The sequence below is a fragment of the Bufo gargarizans genome, chromosome 10, assembly GCF_014858855.1.
Source record: "Bufo gargarizans isolate SCDJY-AF-19 chromosome 10, ASM1485885v1, whole genome shotgun sequence".
NCBI classification, from domain to species: Eukaryota; Metazoa; Chordata; class Amphibia; order Anura; family Bufonidae; genus Bufo; species Bufo gargarizans.
Window position 1 is genome coordinate 39,982,066 of NC_058089.1, and position 16,982 is coordinate 39,999,047.

General features: G+C 45.7%; 1 protein-coding gene across 1 annotated transcript in view; it reads right to left on the minus strand.

The window, feature by feature from the left end:
- Nucleotides 1-16,982, minus strand: part of LOC122920286 (solute carrier family 22 member 6-A-like) — a 123,765-nt gene that overhangs the window by 63,479 nt on the left and 43,304 nt on the right. The window contains exons 4-7 of the mRNA XM_044269676.1: nucleotides 16,699-16,867; nucleotides 15,473-15,596; nucleotides 13,622-13,737; nucleotides 1,301-1,515 (exon numbers count right to left, since the gene is read on the minus strand). Coding sequence (XP_044125611.1) covers nucleotides 1,301-1,515; nucleotides 13,622-13,737; nucleotides 15,473-15,596; nucleotides 16,699-16,867 — 624 coding nt within the window. The remainder of the gene's footprint in view (nucleotides 1-1,300; nucleotides 1,516-13,621; nucleotides 13,738-15,472; nucleotides 15,597-16,698; nucleotides 16,868-16,982) is intronic.

Below are 16,982 nucleotides of genomic sequence, written 5' to 3' on the forward strand. Positions count from 1 at the left end.
GCGGCTTGTGGGAGAGGAAAAGTGAGGCGGGAAGAATTCGCGCCACAGCGCACCCCCACCCCTTGTCTAGAGATGTGATTAACCCTCTAAGTGCCCCAGCCTTGTGCCTGATTCCTGGTGCCTGCCACCAAAGAGAGAGGGAGGGAGGGAGGGGGAAGAGGGTTAAAAACATACTTACCTAATCCTATGTACTCACCTCATCTTCACCCTCCCTAAGTGGGCCTATAAGGTCACCTTCTCCAGCAGGGTCACCTCCTCAGCAGCTGGCACCGGAGTGGCAGGAGTCTGGTATGGTGGGAGGGTCTTCTCTTTGGCGGACCTAGGTGACCCCTTGGCTGGTGGGATGCAGGGGAGCAAGGCTGCCCTGGTCCACCTTGTCTTCTGTGGGGGAGGCAGCAGTACGGATGACCTTCACTGGCGCAACTCGACCTCAGGAGAACAGGGAGGCGAGGCGACCACTGTTGTCTTATCTGAAAAAGAAGGAAAAAAAATAAACTAAAATAAAAAATCTTCAGGAGATTCCCTGCAGAGCAGGGAGGTCTTGCCTCCTATTAACACTAGAAAAAACTGAAGCGCTCTCTTCAGGCTGGAGTGGGTATAGCTGCCAGGGGAGGAGCTAACAGCTTTTACTAGTGTCAACGCCTCCTAGAGGACATAGCTATACCCATGGTTCCTGTGGCCCTCAATGAATATGGGCGAGAAAGTGATATTAGACCTGGATTATGGACTATCTCCAACATTTCAAATGTTGCAGAAAAGTTGCATCCTAAACCAGGCAGCCCCTGATGTATTTTCTAAGTCATTCAACACAGTGCAGTTTCACCAAATACATGAAAACCATGCACCATTTCATAAATTTGGTGTTACCATGCTACTATGGTTTTTAAAACTGATGGTGTATCCTTATGACAAACCATTAATATCATATCAGTGGGAGTCTTATTTTCGGCACCCTTGCCAATTAGCTGTTTGAAGGGGTCATGATGCCCTGGTGAGTTCTTTGTTTACCTGGCATAACGCCAGATTTTTAATAGCACCAAGACATCTGCACTTCCACGGTCCCGGACGGGACTTTTTCCTATAGTGTGCAAGCATGGCTACTGCTGCTGGATTGCAGGATGGTTGTAACCATGGAAACGAGCAGTGTATAATGTGTATAAAAAATGAATCTAGCCAGCAAAGGAAGCAATATGGATAATCACAATACATTAGTAAGTACCTTGTATTATATTTCTCTACACGATAAATACCATTTGCTAAAGTAAGACAGCCCTTTAATGTCAATGACAGATGAGTTCACCTTTAGGTATAAAAGCATTACATAGCACTGCGACACCAGCCAGCATCAGAGAAGCAGCCTGCGTCACTCGTCGCCCAATGCAGCTCATTAGGATGGCACCTGCCAGCTTAGATGGTAAATCAATGCATCCAAAGACAAACTGCACCAGGAAAATATCAACACCAAAATTCTGCAAGTCCGTGCCAAGTCCATAAAATACAAAACTAGTGGAAAACCTGTAGAGAAGCAAAGTCAGAGAACATCTGAAATTAATCTCAAAAACAATATAAAGGCATACATAGGCATTAATTTTCCATAAAATATTTGTCCTATTAGTGGCACTAGTATAAGAGTCTAGTGACTGCTACAGGTTACCTGTATGAGGGCAAAAATCAGCTTGTGAAAAATAATCAAAGACGATGGAAGAAGGTCTAATATGCAATGCATAATATATCTATCTATCTATCATATATATCCTGTATAGGCCTAGTCTCAAGCAACATGCTCTCTGGGTTCACACACTGTGCATTTCTTGTAGGATTTCACTTGTGGCTCCCAAAAGCCACCATTATGTACAGCAGAAAATAAGGGGACGGCCATATGGACAGGTTTTTGGTGTAGTTTTTTAAGTAAAAATTAAGACTGGATTCAAAAGAGAAGTCGTATCTGTCCGTAATACCTTTATCCTTAACCACTTCACATCCGCCCATTGACTATAAACGTCCTATGGGCGGTCGTTTATCTCTGAATGGACGTTCTGGAACGTTCATTCAGAGATGGCAGCTGCAAGCTAATCATGCAGCTGCCGAGCGGGGGGCTCGCTGTCAGTAACAGCAGGGCACCCTAGAGAGAAGGCCGGGACAGTTCCTGGGTTTCCCTGCCTTCTAGATGGCTGTGTATACAGATCAGGAAGCGCTATGCACTTCCTGTCTTGGCCCGGTGGTCATGTGACCGCCGGAGCCGAGAGAGTACAGGAGCTGTCAGGTCTTCTACAGACCTCGATCAGCCCTGCACTGAGGCTGTACAGCATTGTATTCTGCTGTACTGCCTCTCTGGGGGTGTATTTTCCCTGTAACTGGGGCTACTATGTCAGCCCCAGTTACAGGAGAAATCAATGGTGGAAAAAAAAACCAACTGAAGTAAAATGTCCCCCAGAGGTCTTTTTTTTTTTTACCTTATGGGGGACGCAAAGTGTAAAATACAAATGAAAAAAAAGTGTTTTATAAAAAAATAAAATTCCCCAATTAAGTAATTAAAAAAAAAGTAAAAAATAGAAGAAAAAATAAATAAAATAGACATATTTGGTATTGCTGTGTCCGTGAGGGCCGGCTCTATAAATATATCACATGATCCACCCCTTCCGATAAAACCATAAAAATAAAAAATAAACTTTGTAAAAAAAAAATATATTTTTTTATCACCTTACATCACAAAAAGTGCAACACCAAGTGATCAAAAAGGCATATGTCCCACAAAATGGTACCAATAAAATCTTCATCTCATCCCGCAAAAAATGAGCCCCTACCTAAGACAATCAGTCAAAAAATAAAAAAAACTATGACTCACAGACAATGGAGACACTAAAATATGATTTTTTTTTTGTTTTTGCTTCAAAACGGCTATTATTGTATTAAAGTGAAATAAATTAAAAAAGTAGACATATTAGGTATTTCCGCATCCATAACAACCTGCTCTATAAAAATATCACATGACCTTACCCCTCAGGTGAATACCGTAAAAAAAAAAAAAAAAAAAAAAAAAAAAACAAGCGATCAAAAAGGTGTATGCCTCCCATAATAGTACCAATCAAACCGTCACCTCATCCTGCAAAAAATGATAACGAACTAAGAAAATCGGTCAAAAATAAAAAAAGCTATAGTTCTCAGACTATGGAGACACTAAAACATAATTTTTGGGGATTAAAAAATGCTATTATTGTGTAAAACGTTTATAAGTAAGAAATAGTTAATATATTAGGTATTGCCATGTCCGTAACGATCTGCTCTATAAAAATTGCACATGAACTAATCCCTCAGGTGAACGCTGTAAAAAAAAAAAAAAAAAAACTGTGCTAAAACAACTAATTTTATGTCACCTTGCCCCATAAAGTGTAATAATGAATTATCAAAAAATCATATGTACCCAAAATAGGTACCAATAAAAACGTCAACTCTTCCTGCTAAAAACGAGCCCCTGCACAAGACGATCCGCAGAAAAATAAAAAAATATGGTGCTCAGAAAATGGACACACAAAAACATAATTTATTTTTCAAAAATGCTTTAAACTGAAACCAACAAAGAAAGTAGACATATTTGATATCATTGCATCTGTAACAATCTGCTCTATAGAAAAAATAGCACATAACCTACCCTAAAGGGTTAACAAAGTTTGTAAAATCAGTTTTAAGTAACTTGAGGGGTGTAGTTTCTGTAGGCCCTTAAAAAAGTTGACTTTGGAAATTTTCTTTAAAAATTAAAAAAATTGCTTAAAAAATTCTAAACCTTCTAACGTCCTAAAAAAATAAAATTACATTACCAAAATGATGCCCACATAAAGTAGACATATGGGGAATGTTAATTAATTAATATTTTATGAGGCATCACTATCTGTCTCAAAAGCAGAGAGATTCAAATTTAGAAAACAGTGACGTTTTTCAAATTTTCGTTAACTTTCAGATTTTTTTTTATAAATAAAGGTAAAACATATTGACTCAAGTTTACCATTAACATGAAGTACAATGTGTCACGAGAAAAAAATCTCTGAATGGCTTGGATAAGTAAAAGCATTCCAAAGTTATTACCACATAAAATTACAAGTGTCAGATTTGCAAAATTAGGCCTGATCAAGAAGGGGTAAATGACCCGGTCTGGAAGTGGTTAAAGGGGTTGTCCAGACTTTTTCTATTGATGACCTATCCTCGGGACATCAGTATCAGATTGGTGGGGGTCCGGAACCCGGCACCTCCACAAATCAACTGTATGAGGAGAGGGCGCGCACAGTGCGCACGTGCCGTCTCTTTTCTCTCTTCCTGTTCACCGCTGCTTTGCCATAGACAGCAGTGGCAGCGCAGGAAGAGAGAAGGGAGATGGCACGTGCGCACTGCCATCTTCTCATACAGCTGATCACCAGGAGTGCTGGGTGTCGGACCCCCTCCGATCTGATATTGATGACCTATCCTGAGGATAATACACTGAGCAAAAATATAAATGCAACACTTTTGGTTTTGCTCCCATTTTGCATGAGATCTGAAACAAAGATCTGAAACATTTTCTACATACACAAAAGACCCATTACTCAAATATTGTTCACAAATCTGTCTAAATCTGTATTAGTGAGCACTTCTCCTTTGCCAAGATAATCCATCCCACCTCACAGGTGTGGCATATCAAGGTGCTGTTTAGACAGTATGAATATTGCACAGGTGTGCCTAAGACTGCCCACAATAAAAGGCCACTCTGAAATGTGCACAGTTTTGCCCTACTTGTGGGGGGGGGGGGGGGGGGTCAGAAAACCAGTCAGTATCTGATGTGGCCACCATTTGCCTCACGCAGTACAACACATCTCCGTCGCATAGAGTTGATCAGGTTGTTGATTGTGGCTGTGGATTGTTGGTCCACTCCTCTTCAATAGCTGTGAAAAGTAGCAGAATATTGCCAGGAACTGGAACACGCTGTCGTATACGCAGACCCAGAGCATCCCAAACATGCTCAATGGGTGACATGTCCGGTGAGTATGCTGGCCATGCAAGAACTGGTATGTTTTCAGCTTCCAGGAATTGTGTACAGATCCTTGCAATATGGGGCCGTGCATTATCATGCTGCAACATGGGGTGATGGTCGTGGATGAACGACACAATGGGCCTCAGGATCTCGTCACGGTATCTTTGTGTATTCAAAATGCCATCAATAAAATGCACCTGTGTTCGTTGTCCATAACATACACCTGCCCATACCATAACACCACCGCCACCATGGGCCACTCGATCCACAACGTTGACGTCAGCAAACCGCTCACCCACACGTGTCACCCCTAGTGTCCCACTAGGTAAAGGTGGGCATTACACAAGGGTTAATATGTCTATTGCATTAATGTGATGTTTTATGTTCATTTCCCTGTGTTATCTGGGTATCAGGCCTGTTAGGGTGTAGTTCAGCCTCCTAGACGTTAGAGGGAGCTAGAGAGTCCTGAGTATATATAGGTAGGCCCAGACAGGGAAGAGTTAGTGCAGTCCAGGTGGCTAGAAGTGAAGCCTAGTCAGCCTGAAGTTCCTGAGTCTCAGTTAGCTCAGAAGAGTCACCCCAAGAGAAGAGTGCGCCTCCTGGGAGAAACCTGCAGCTCCCACAAGCAGAGCAGAGCCAGTGTACCAGCTAATCAAGTAAGCTGAAGAGCAGAAGGGACATTGAGCTAAGGCAAGTGATATATACCTGAGGAAGATTGCTACCAAAGATAAAAGCCAGCATTTGGGCATACGGGCCTTGGAATACAGCCAGCCAGAATAACTGAGAAATAGTGCAGCCTGGTCTGGGAAGTGTTGATTGTTACCCTATGAGTATCTTGCAAAGTACATTTTTCTGCCATTTATAAAGAGCCTGCTAATCGGTATTGCTTCAATGTGGAACTGAAACTGAACTGTACAAAGTTGAACTGTTGTTCCAGTAAAGCAAAGTTTGGTTTACCATACCACCGTGTTCCTCAATTACTACAACTATAAATCGGTGTGCCACCGTTACAGGCACTGGCGTCACGTTTCTTAAAGGGACCTTTCCCCAGGCACATAAAACACCTGCAACATCCAGGGCATCTCATCCACCCTCAGGCCTGGTCCCTAAATACAGAGTGTGCCCCAGAGGACCCCTGTGCTAGCCTCTCCTTCACTGCTGTACGCCTACCCAGGGTTTTCCTACAGAACTGTGACTAACCCTCGCTTGCCCATTAACCGTGACCTCACAATCGCAATACCCTGTAGGTCTGGCGTGCTGCACACCTCTCCAATGTGCCAGACGCCGTCAAATGTGAGCATTTGCCCACTCAAGTCGGTTAAGACGACGAACTGCAGTCAAGTTCAGACCATGATGAGGATGACGAACATGCAGATGAGCTTCCCTAAGATGGTTTCTGACAGTATGTACAGAAATTCTTTGGTTATGCAAACCGATTGTTGCTGCAGCTGTCCGGGTGGTTAGTCTCAGACGATCATGGAGGTGAACATGCTGGATGTGGAGGTCCTGGGCTGGTGTGGTTACACGAGGTCTGCGGTTGTGAGGCCGGTTGGATGTACTGCCAAATTCTCTGAACCGCCTTTGGAGGCGGCTTATGGTAGAGAAATGAACATTCATTGCACTGGCATCTCTGGTAGACATTCCTGCAGTCAGCATGCCAATTGCGCGCTCCCGCAAACATTGCGACATCTGTGGCATTGTGCTGTGTGATCAAATTGCACATTTCAGAGTGGCCTTTTATTGTGGGCAGTCTAAGGCTGCTTTCACACTAGCGTTCGCTGGTCCGCTCGTGAGCTCCGTTTGAAGGAGCTCACGAGCGGACCCGAACGCAGCCGTCCAGCCCTGATGCAGTCTGAATGGAGGCGGATCCGCTCAGACTGCATCAGTCTGGCGGCGTTCAGCCTCCGCTCCGCTCGCCTCCGCACGGACAGGCGGACAGCTGAACGCTGCTTGCAGCGTTCGGGTGTCCGCCTGGCCGTTCGGAGGCGTGCGGATCCGTGCGGATCCGTCCAGACTTTCAATGTAAGTCAATGGGGACGGATCCGTTTGAAGATGCCACAATGTGGCTCAATCTTCAAGCGGATCCGTCCCCCATTGACTTTACATTGAAAGTCTGGACGGATCCGTACTAGGCTATTTTCACACTTAGCTGTTCTATGCTAAAAATAATGCAGACGGATCCGTTCTGAACGGAGCCTCCGTCTGCATTATTATGAGCGGATCCGTTCAGAACGGATCCGCCCGAACGCTAGTGTGAAAGTAGCCTAAGGCGCATCTGTGCAATATTCATGCTGTCTAATCAGCACCTTCATATGCCACACCTGTGAGGTGGGATGGATTATCTCGGCACAGGAGAAGTGCTCACTAACACAGATTTAGACAGATTTGTGAACAATATTTGAGAGTAACGGGTCTTTTGTGTATGTAGAAAATGTTTCTGATCTTTGAGTTCAGTTCATGCAAAATTGGAGCAAAACCGAAAGTGTTGCGTTTATATTTTTGCTCAGTGTAGATTATCTCCTTTTATAATCCACTCCTGATTTTTGCTTCAAACACTGCATCAAAAACCTGAATGTGTGGCTGTACCGTAAGTGTATGTGTTTTAACAAACCCCATTTACTTAGAGAGTATAAAATCTGCAGTACATGCTGCAGTTTTCCAGATCTGCCGCATGCCCTATCTGTTGGGAGAAATGCTGCAGACTTTCACTGTGGACTTCATCCATTACAATGCAATGGACTACAATCCTAGTCTGCAGAATTGAGAAGTCTGAGGAATCTTTATTGCTGAGTGTGTGTGTGTGTGTGTGTGTGTGTCATATACTTAGTCCATCATTTACAATGCACACAGTAAAAAAATGATTATCGTATTTCTATAAAAAATACTAATAATACTATATTGCATAGATATGAACAATGGTGATTAATAACAGCTGTCAGAAATGGCAGTTTCCCTTACGTCCTCAACAGCAGCACAGATGGGGGGTTAACTGCCCCTGTGGACTGGTAGGACCGGCGGAATTTTAATGAGCCCAAGAACCAATAAATGATCTTCAGCTCCCTGAAAGGGAGGAGATCACCCCCCAGCCCACCGTGTTTTTTTCTGTCCTCTGGACAGGTGGACTGGCGTGTCGCTCCCTCTCTGGGAGCTGAAGATTGCTTAAGGGTTCTTTTTTCCCTCCTTAAAGCTTAGCTCGCTTTCTATGGATCTCAGTGCCTTTATTTTAGGCCTGATCATGGCGATTTCGGTCTGGGGTACCGTTGGGGAGGGGGGCGTCCCCTCCCCTCTTCTTTCATCATCTGTAGACGGTCCCCCGTTCCTCCGTTACCGCATGTGTGCGGCGCTATGGGCGCCGCCATTTTCCGGAAGTGACGCGCCCTAGGTGCACTACGTCACTTCCGGTTTTCCGAAGCGATGCGGTGATGTATAAGACTCACATTTCTTTAAACTGGCTCCCTAGAATGACATCCTGGACTTAGGAATTAGTCTGGGGAGACAATTTTTCGTTTAGGTAGAGCCAGTATAGGCTCTGGTTTTTCTGAGTGCTTGCTTTGGCAGCACATATACAAAAAAAAAGGGAGTGGTGCTGATCTCGTTTCAGGAACCCGCCCATTGGGCGGGGTTTCCTCCTTTTAAGTGCCCAGAGCCCATCAGTCAGTGCTCTGGTTGCGTTGCTTTCACAAGTTAGCTCCAGAGCTCTCCTGTGCTGTATTCCTGCAGTATTGCTTTGCTTGGGTTTCGTACTTCCTCTTCTTTCAGCTCTATTTCTTCTAGTGCTGGTGGGCCCCCTTAAGGTCTGGTTTTCTCCACCTCCTGATGTTGTAGGTGTTATGACCTGTTTTGTTTCTTCCATTACAGACTATGGCTTCCCCTAAGGAGGATCAGCAGAAGGCTGGGGCCAAGAGGAAGCATTTGGCATGTTACGAATGTAACACACCCCTAGTTTACAGCTGTCCTTACTCCAGATGTGAGAGTTGTCGCACGGCATCCACGGAACCCACGATGCAGGAGATGTTCCAATGGACCAAGACATACGTGGATGATTCCATCAAGGGAGTAGTTCAGCTACTTAATGAGAGGCTACCAGGTCCCTCTCAGACTCCCATGGAGGTGGTCGCACCGGTCGAAAGACCTACCCCCTGTTCAGTGGGGTCTTCTTCTTCTGAGGAAGAAGAATCTACTTTTTGCTTTTTTTCTCCAGAAAAGGCGCAGAAGTTACTCAAGTCCATCAGGTCGGGGGACCAGGATGTTGACATGGGGGAGTCCTCCGATCCCGCCGGTCGGACACAGCGTGTCTTTAGAGCGGATGAGACCCTCCTCTCTGTGATGCGCACAGAGTGGAAAAAGCCTGAGAAGGGTCCAGTGCTTACCAGAAAACTCAGACTCATGTACCCGATGGCTAAACCCTTGGTGGAATCGTGGGGTTCCGTTCCCAAGGTGGACATGGCTATAGCCAAGTTGTCCCGGCGCACTCTAGTCCCTGCAGACGATGGGTCTAGCCTGCAGGACCCTCTAGACCGGAGGGCAGAGTGCACCCTTAGGAGGGGTTACGCGGCGGCCGCTGCCTCCGCATCTACTTCCATTGCGGCCACTGAGGTAGCCACCTATCTACGCTCTAGGCTTAATCAAATCCAGACGGATGTGGACCAGAGCGTATCAAGAGACGACATCCTGGCAGCCTTCAAGTCAGCCAACCTGGCTATGGACTTTTTAGTTGATTCCTCCCAGATGCAGCTAAAGCTGGCCGCCAAAACTATGGCCCTAGTTTCAGCTGCCCGCAGACCACTCTGGCTGAAACCGTGGATCGCGGATAACGCATCCAAGTTTAACCTTTGTGGGCTCCCCTTCGAACCAGATAGGTTATTCGGGTCCGAATTGGACAAAATAATGGAGGGGCTCTCCGATAAAAAAGGGAAGAGCCTCCCCCAGCAGCCCTTTCGGGGACGCCCCAGACAGGAAAAGAAGGGCGGAGGTCGTTCTGGGCAGCAGTCTAGGCGCAGAGATTGGGGGGGGCCGTCTCGTAAATATCCGAGACGCCCCCGCAAACCCACCAGGGAGGCAAAACCCTCCTGACTATGGGCCTCCTCGAGGCTCTTGGATAAGCCCTGCTGCCCCTGCAGTGTCTCCTCTAGATTTTCCTGTACCCCTCCCCCAGATTCCCGAAGGGGGCCGTCTTACCCACTTCAAAGACTCTTGGAGCCGGTTGATTGCAGACCCCTGGGTCCAGGACATAGTTTCCGCCGGGTACCGGGTAGATCTTATCTCTCTCCCCCCAGAGAGATTCATCGCCACACGAAGCTTCGGGTCTGCCAAACAGGTAGTCCTAGAATCTTACATTCAGGACTATATTTCCAAGGGAGCCCTGGAGGAGGTACCGGCAGGGGAGAGGGGCCTAGGGATTTATTCACCAGTGTTCCTGGTTCCCAAGAAGACAGGAGATCTCCGGATGATCATCGATTTGAGATTCCTCAATCGATTTATAAGGAAAACAAGGTTTCGCATGGAAACCATAAGGTCAGTCAGCCATATCCTCAATCTTGGGGACGTCATGACTACTCTGGACCTCAAGGATGCGTACCTTCACATTCCGATCCATTCCGCTTCCCGGAAACTCCTCAGGATCGCGGTCCAGATCTCAGGGGTTTGCAGGCACTTTCAGTTCGCCGTGCTTCCCTTCGGAATCTCTTCTGCCCCCCTCATCTTCACCAAGGTGGTGGTTTCGGTGGTGGCAGCTTTGAGACTCCAAGGTCTGACTATTATTCCTTATCTGGACGATTGGCTTTTCATAGCCTCTTCAGTTCCGATCCTTACCCACCATCTTCAGGTCGCAGTCTCCTTTCTCTTCCGCCTAGGCTGGATTATCAACTGGCAGAAGTCGAATGTGAGCCCATCGACTTCAATCCATTACTTAGGATTCGTGGTCGACTCTGTGGAGATGTCCCTCCGGTTGACTCCAGAAAGGAGAGCGCGGATTCAGGACCTGGCAAAGGTCCTTTATGTCCCTCGTCGAGTCTCTATTCGGACTCTCATGAAGATGCTGGGGCTCATGTCAGCGGCTGCGGTCCCTTGGGCGTTATGGCACCTCCGTCCTCTTCAGTCGGAGGTCTTACACCTATGGAACGGCAGCCCTGCGGGGCTAGATTCCCTGTGCTCCCTGTCCGGTCAAACCCGAAATTCCCTCAGATGGTGGTTTGAGCTACCAGCAGGGAAGTCTATGACCCAACCAGCTTGGGTCATATTGACTACAGACGCGTCCCTTGTAGGCTGGGGCGCTCACCTGGACGGATCCCCAATTCAGGGATCTTGGTCTCCTCTGGAGCGGCATCTTTCCTCCAATCTTCGCGAGATGCGAGCTATCCGGCTAGCCCTCCTTCACTTTGCGCCTCAGATCCGGGGCAAAGCAGTGAAAGTCCAGTCAGACAATATGACTGCAGTCCTCTATATAAACAGGGAGGCACAAGATCATTGCCCCTTCTGTCAGAGATCGGGGTAATTCTTCGGTGGGCAGAGCTGAACCTTTCCCATCTATCTGCTGTTCATATTCGAGGCTCCCTCAATATGATAGCGGACCGCTTAAGTCGAGGATTACCGACCATGGAGTGGTCTCTGCATCTGGAGATCTTCAGGCAGCTAGTTCACAGATGGGGTATGCCAGAAGTGGATCTCATGGCAACCAGGTTCAACGCCAAGGTGATGAGGTTCTGTTCCCTCTACAGGGAAGACAACCCCCTGGCGATAGATGCTCTGTCAATACCGTGGAGGTTCAGGCTGGCTTACATCTTCCCTCCCTTTTCCATGATACCGAGGGTATTGATGAAAATCCGTCAGGATCAGGCCTCGGTAATAGCCATCATACCGTTTTGGCCCAGAAGATCCTGGTTTACCCAGCTCATTCAGATGAGTCGGGGACAATACTGGAGACTCCCCCCGGAGCAGACCCTGGTGTCGTGGGACACTCACCTCTGCCCAGATCTGCACAGGTTCAACCTGACAGCCTGGAGGTTGATCAGTCCCTTCCCAATATAGAAGGGCTTTCCGAGTCGGTCCTGAGAACTTTGTCGCATTCCCGAGCAGAGTCTACAAAGAAGGCCTACTCCAGGATCATGAGAATCTTCGAGGCATGGTGTGATTCCAGACAGGTGGCGTCTGCAGATCCGCCCCTTCCTGCGATACTTCAATTTCTTCAGGATGGATTAGATAGAGGCCTATCTCCAGCTACCTTGAAGGTACAGGTTTATGCCATCTCGGCCTGTCTCAACAGGCCACATTCTCGGGACCCACTCATCAAACGCTTCCTGAAGGGAGCTGAAAGACTAAAGCCTACTATACTGAAACCTATCCCCCAGTGGGATCTTTCAGTAGTGCTCAGGGGGCTAGCATCTCCCCCCTTCGAGCCCTTGGAGGAGGTAAATTTAAAAATTTTGACTTTAAAGATGGTCTTTCTTCTGGCTATAGCTTCAGCCAAAAGAGTTTCTGAATTGCAGGCTTTCTCCGCAAATCACCCGTACATTATTTTTCTACAGGATAGAGTACTCCTGAAGTTTTTACCTTACTTCAGGCCTAAGGTGCCTACTTTCCAGAACATCAATCAGGTAATATCTTTACCAGTTTTGTTTACAGCCTCCTCCTCTGATACTCCAGCTAGAGACCCGCTGGATATTTCAAGATGCCTCCAGATCTATGTGGATAGATCTAGTGAGTTCAGGATAGATGAGAATCTTCTTATCCTGTTTGCCGGTAAGTCTAAAGGCCGTAAAGCGTCTAAAGCCACCATTAGTCGCTGGATCAAGGAGGCCATTATGGAAGCTTTCGTCTCCCAATCCTTAGATCCTCCCAAGTTTGTGAGGGCCCATTCTACTAGGGCGGTCTCCACCTCGGTTGCGGAGAGAAGACTCCTCCCCTTAGAGTTGATCTGTAAGGCGGCCTCCTGGAGCTCTGAGTCAACCTTCATCTCCCATTATAGGATAGATGGTAGGATGGCAGAGTTTTCGGCTTTTGGGCAGACTGTTCTTAGTTCTGCCAGGCATGAGGACCCTCCCTAGGGGATTCTTCTTGCTATCTCCCCATCTGTGCTGCTGTTGAGGACGTAAGGGAATCGTTAATTTCTAACGATAATTTGTTTTCCCTTAGTCCTAACAGCAGCACACAAATATCCCACCCTAAATACATTATGCTTGTTAAAAACACGGTGGGCTGGGGGGTGATCTCCTCCCTTTCAGGGAGCTGAAGATCGTTTATTGGTTCTTGGGCTCATTAAAATTCCGCCGGTCCTACCAGTCCACAGGGGCAGTTAACCCCCCATCTGTGCTGCTGTTAGGACTAAGGGAAAACAAATTATCGTTAGAAATTAACGATTCTTTTTGATGAGAAGTTAATGATCTGACCACCAGATGGCACTATTACTCTACACTAGACATACTGTATCTAGCACTGTAGATTGCCCAGATCATGAAGTGCACTATATGATTGGAGAAGTTGAGCTCTACACACAGACACACACACTCATGCTGTATTTTGTGGTTTTCTATTTAAAAACTAAAAAAAAATTCCTATGCTCTTATAGACAATAGAAAAAATATACAAAATATCCAATGGGAACTCAGCCCAACAAAGGTTACTCACCAGACCAACATAAGACAAATTGTGACTTTGCGCATCCCGGCAGTGCGGAATAAGTCCAGAGGTGAATGCTCCTGCTTCATATTATTTAACTCAGACTGCATGTGAGAAATAAGAATCTGCACAAAAAGGCATTAGAATCATGAGGATACTGTTCTTCTGTAGTGAATCACTTATATGATTAAAGACGTTATCCATCACTAAAACAAAATGGGGCAGATTTATCAATGTAGTTATTCTAGTTTTTATGAAGCTTTGCTAACACTTTTTTTCTGACAAATACAAAGGTGTCAGAAAAAATAAGGCTTCAGAAGTGCATTCAGAAATTTACAGAAGATTGAAACACAAAGTTATGCATCCTGCAGATTATTCTGTCAGACATGTGCAACGGGGTGGACAGTAAGGGACACAATTGCCCCTAAAGTATGTTTAGGTATTGTCAACTGTTATTACTTGCATTGTGTTTTGCACTGCAAACTAATATAATCCAATGTATTTTATGCACAACTGCAATGTTACTAGTTGCCACAAGATGTCACCACAACACAAGATACAAATGGGGCTGAAAACAGGAGGCAGAGCAGTTGTGGCTGGGACCACATGTAGTGCCTAGGGAGTCTGAGCAGCTGAGATGGCAGACAGACTGTAGGCCACAGAAAGTTGAATCAAACAACGCAAGTCAGATTTCCGCCACAATTGCCAGCAAAGGACCCTAGTTGCCATTTTCCAATAAAGCTGTTTCTTGATTTACCCCTCCTCTGCTGAATTGACTTCTGGTTTTGGCCCTGCTTGTCTACTAATCCATACACCCTGATCATTTGGTAGGTCTGCTTCAAGCGAGTTTGCGCCAGTTTTCTTCAACTTTACTCCACAGACATAACCTGAGTTTTCCAGGACAAGTAATGCCTTCTCTGGCTTCCCATTACTCAGCGAATCCAATACAAAACATTAACTTGAAAGGTCGTCCCCACCCTGCCCTCTCCGTGCATCTGTGACCTGATCTCCTGGTGTCAGGGTTCCCCCGACAACTGGATGCTGCTGCCGTACAGAGGCGGCATTCGGGGGAACCAGGAGTGCAGCCCGCCCTTCACTGATGTCGGAGCCCTAGGCCAAAGAGGAAGGTGGCTGGGGCTCTCAAACATCAAGGTGTAAAGGCGGCAGCTCCACCCAATGTGCAGGAACGCTAACATCAGCTGCTTTTCCCTGAGGCCAATACCTGCAGTGTGCAGGTACCGGTGAATTTCTTGTGATCTGGCTCTCCCTGCTGTTCCTAGCAATTGTGAAGACTCACCTGGCTGCGACCTTTTGGATTTGACTTTGGCTTCTGGCGTTCTGGCATCGTATTTGATCTCCCGATTCTGACTCTTTGGTGTGTTTTGGTTTTCTCATTTGCCTCTGGCATACTTGTACTGTGTTGATTGTCTGGCTTTTGACTATTTTTCCGTACGACTACTCTTATTGTGTTTGTGTGTCGGCCTTCACATATTGCAGTATAGGAACTGTTGACCAGTTGTGGGTCACTGTCTAGGGTAATCGTGCAAGTAGGTAGGGATAGTGGGTCCAGGCAGGTTATCCTGACACCTGGTACCTTCCCACACAGAATCTCCAGTCTTCACAAGACCTCCTTCTTTACTCTCCTCTTATCTGCTTTTCAAACGATTTCCTCCAAGATTATGCATCCTCCATATGAGAACACCCTACCAAAACACATCCGACTCTCACCTACCATGAAAACCTTCAAAAGAAACCTGAAACCCACCTTTTCAGACAAGCCTACAACCCTAGATTAGGTAACCCTTGTTTTAGACAATTCTATGCTAAAACTCAGAAGAAATAAAAGTACTGGATTGTTACCTTCTCTGAAAGCTTTTTCCCCTCTTCTCTCTTTCCATTAATCCAAGCTACTCTTTGCAGATTTCTAAGTGCCTGATGGGTACGGCCATTTATGATCAGCCAGCGGGCAGATTCGGGAACACACCTGCAGCACACACACACAATAATTTTAAACTCAGGATCAATGTGACAAAGAGGATATGGTTAAGAGACAACCTGGAAAATCGGGAAGATCATCAACTCTTTAGTGGTGTACTGTATATTGAAAATAAATGTTTAAAATATCATCTTAAGGCTCTGTTCACATCTGCATTGTGTTTTCCTTTACATATGAAAAATATGATGAACTGTCACATCCCTTGTACAGCAGAAAACAGCAATGCTCGACTTATAATGGACGTGTCTGCTTCTGCCGTGGTTTGTAACTTTATTGGAAAAAATAACAATGCATGCTTGAACATAGCCTCAGTATTATCCCCAATAAGAGTAACCTCACAATGACAACTCCTTAGCTGTATATGGGCACTCACACATCGGCAAAGCACGAATCCACAAAAAATACGGATGATATCCATGTTGAATCAATTTTTTTGAGGACCCATTGTAACAATGCCTATTCTTCTCTGCAAACCAAACAAGAATAGGCATTGGAACAGACATACAGATGCCGACAGCACAGTGTGCTGTCTACATTTTTGTGGCCTCATTGAAATGAATGGGTCCGCATCTGATATACAAAAAATCTGGATTGGATACGGACCAAAAATACAGTATTATGAATGAGGCTTTACAGTGGGATTAGGAGCCTCCGTCACAGATTTCATAGTTTTTACAGAATAAGCTCCGCATCGTCCAGGGTTTTTTCCCATTAAAACCAATAAACATATCAGTGGATAGCAATGGACCCCATTTTAAGTCACTGGAGTCCAATGTGTGGCACAGGGAGGGAGGACCAGAACATAGCACAGGAAGTGGTCAGGGAGAAAAATGAGTTCATTTGTTATTTAACATATTTATGGAAAAATAGGAAAGTTTTATTACAACTTGGACAACCCCTTCAATCTTGGTGGCTAAAAAGAAAATGTGGTAATATCACATTTTATCCATTCAAGTGAATCGGCTTCTATGTAATACATGACTAAGTTGACTAATCTAAAGTGGGAGCTGCACATTCTTCTCACCTATTAGTTTGCACATCTTTACTAGGAAAAATGACAGCCTCCCATTTACTGAATATACAGCCTTACCATGAAGTTAAGAAGAAGATGTAATATGGTGCAGAAACACTAAACTGAAGCCATCGCCAGTCTCGAATCCCATATGCAATTCCTGCCAGAATCAGCTGTCCGCATGTAAAACCATAAGAAAACAGCGTACCAACCAAAGTTCGTCCTTTGGGTGTCGTCCATTCAAGATCTGCAATAGAGAATGAACTGGTTATACTTAATTTCCTACTTATATACAGTGGAGAAGATAAGTTTTTGATACAATAGAAAAACGCTTTTACTTATCCAGGCCATTCTGAGATAGT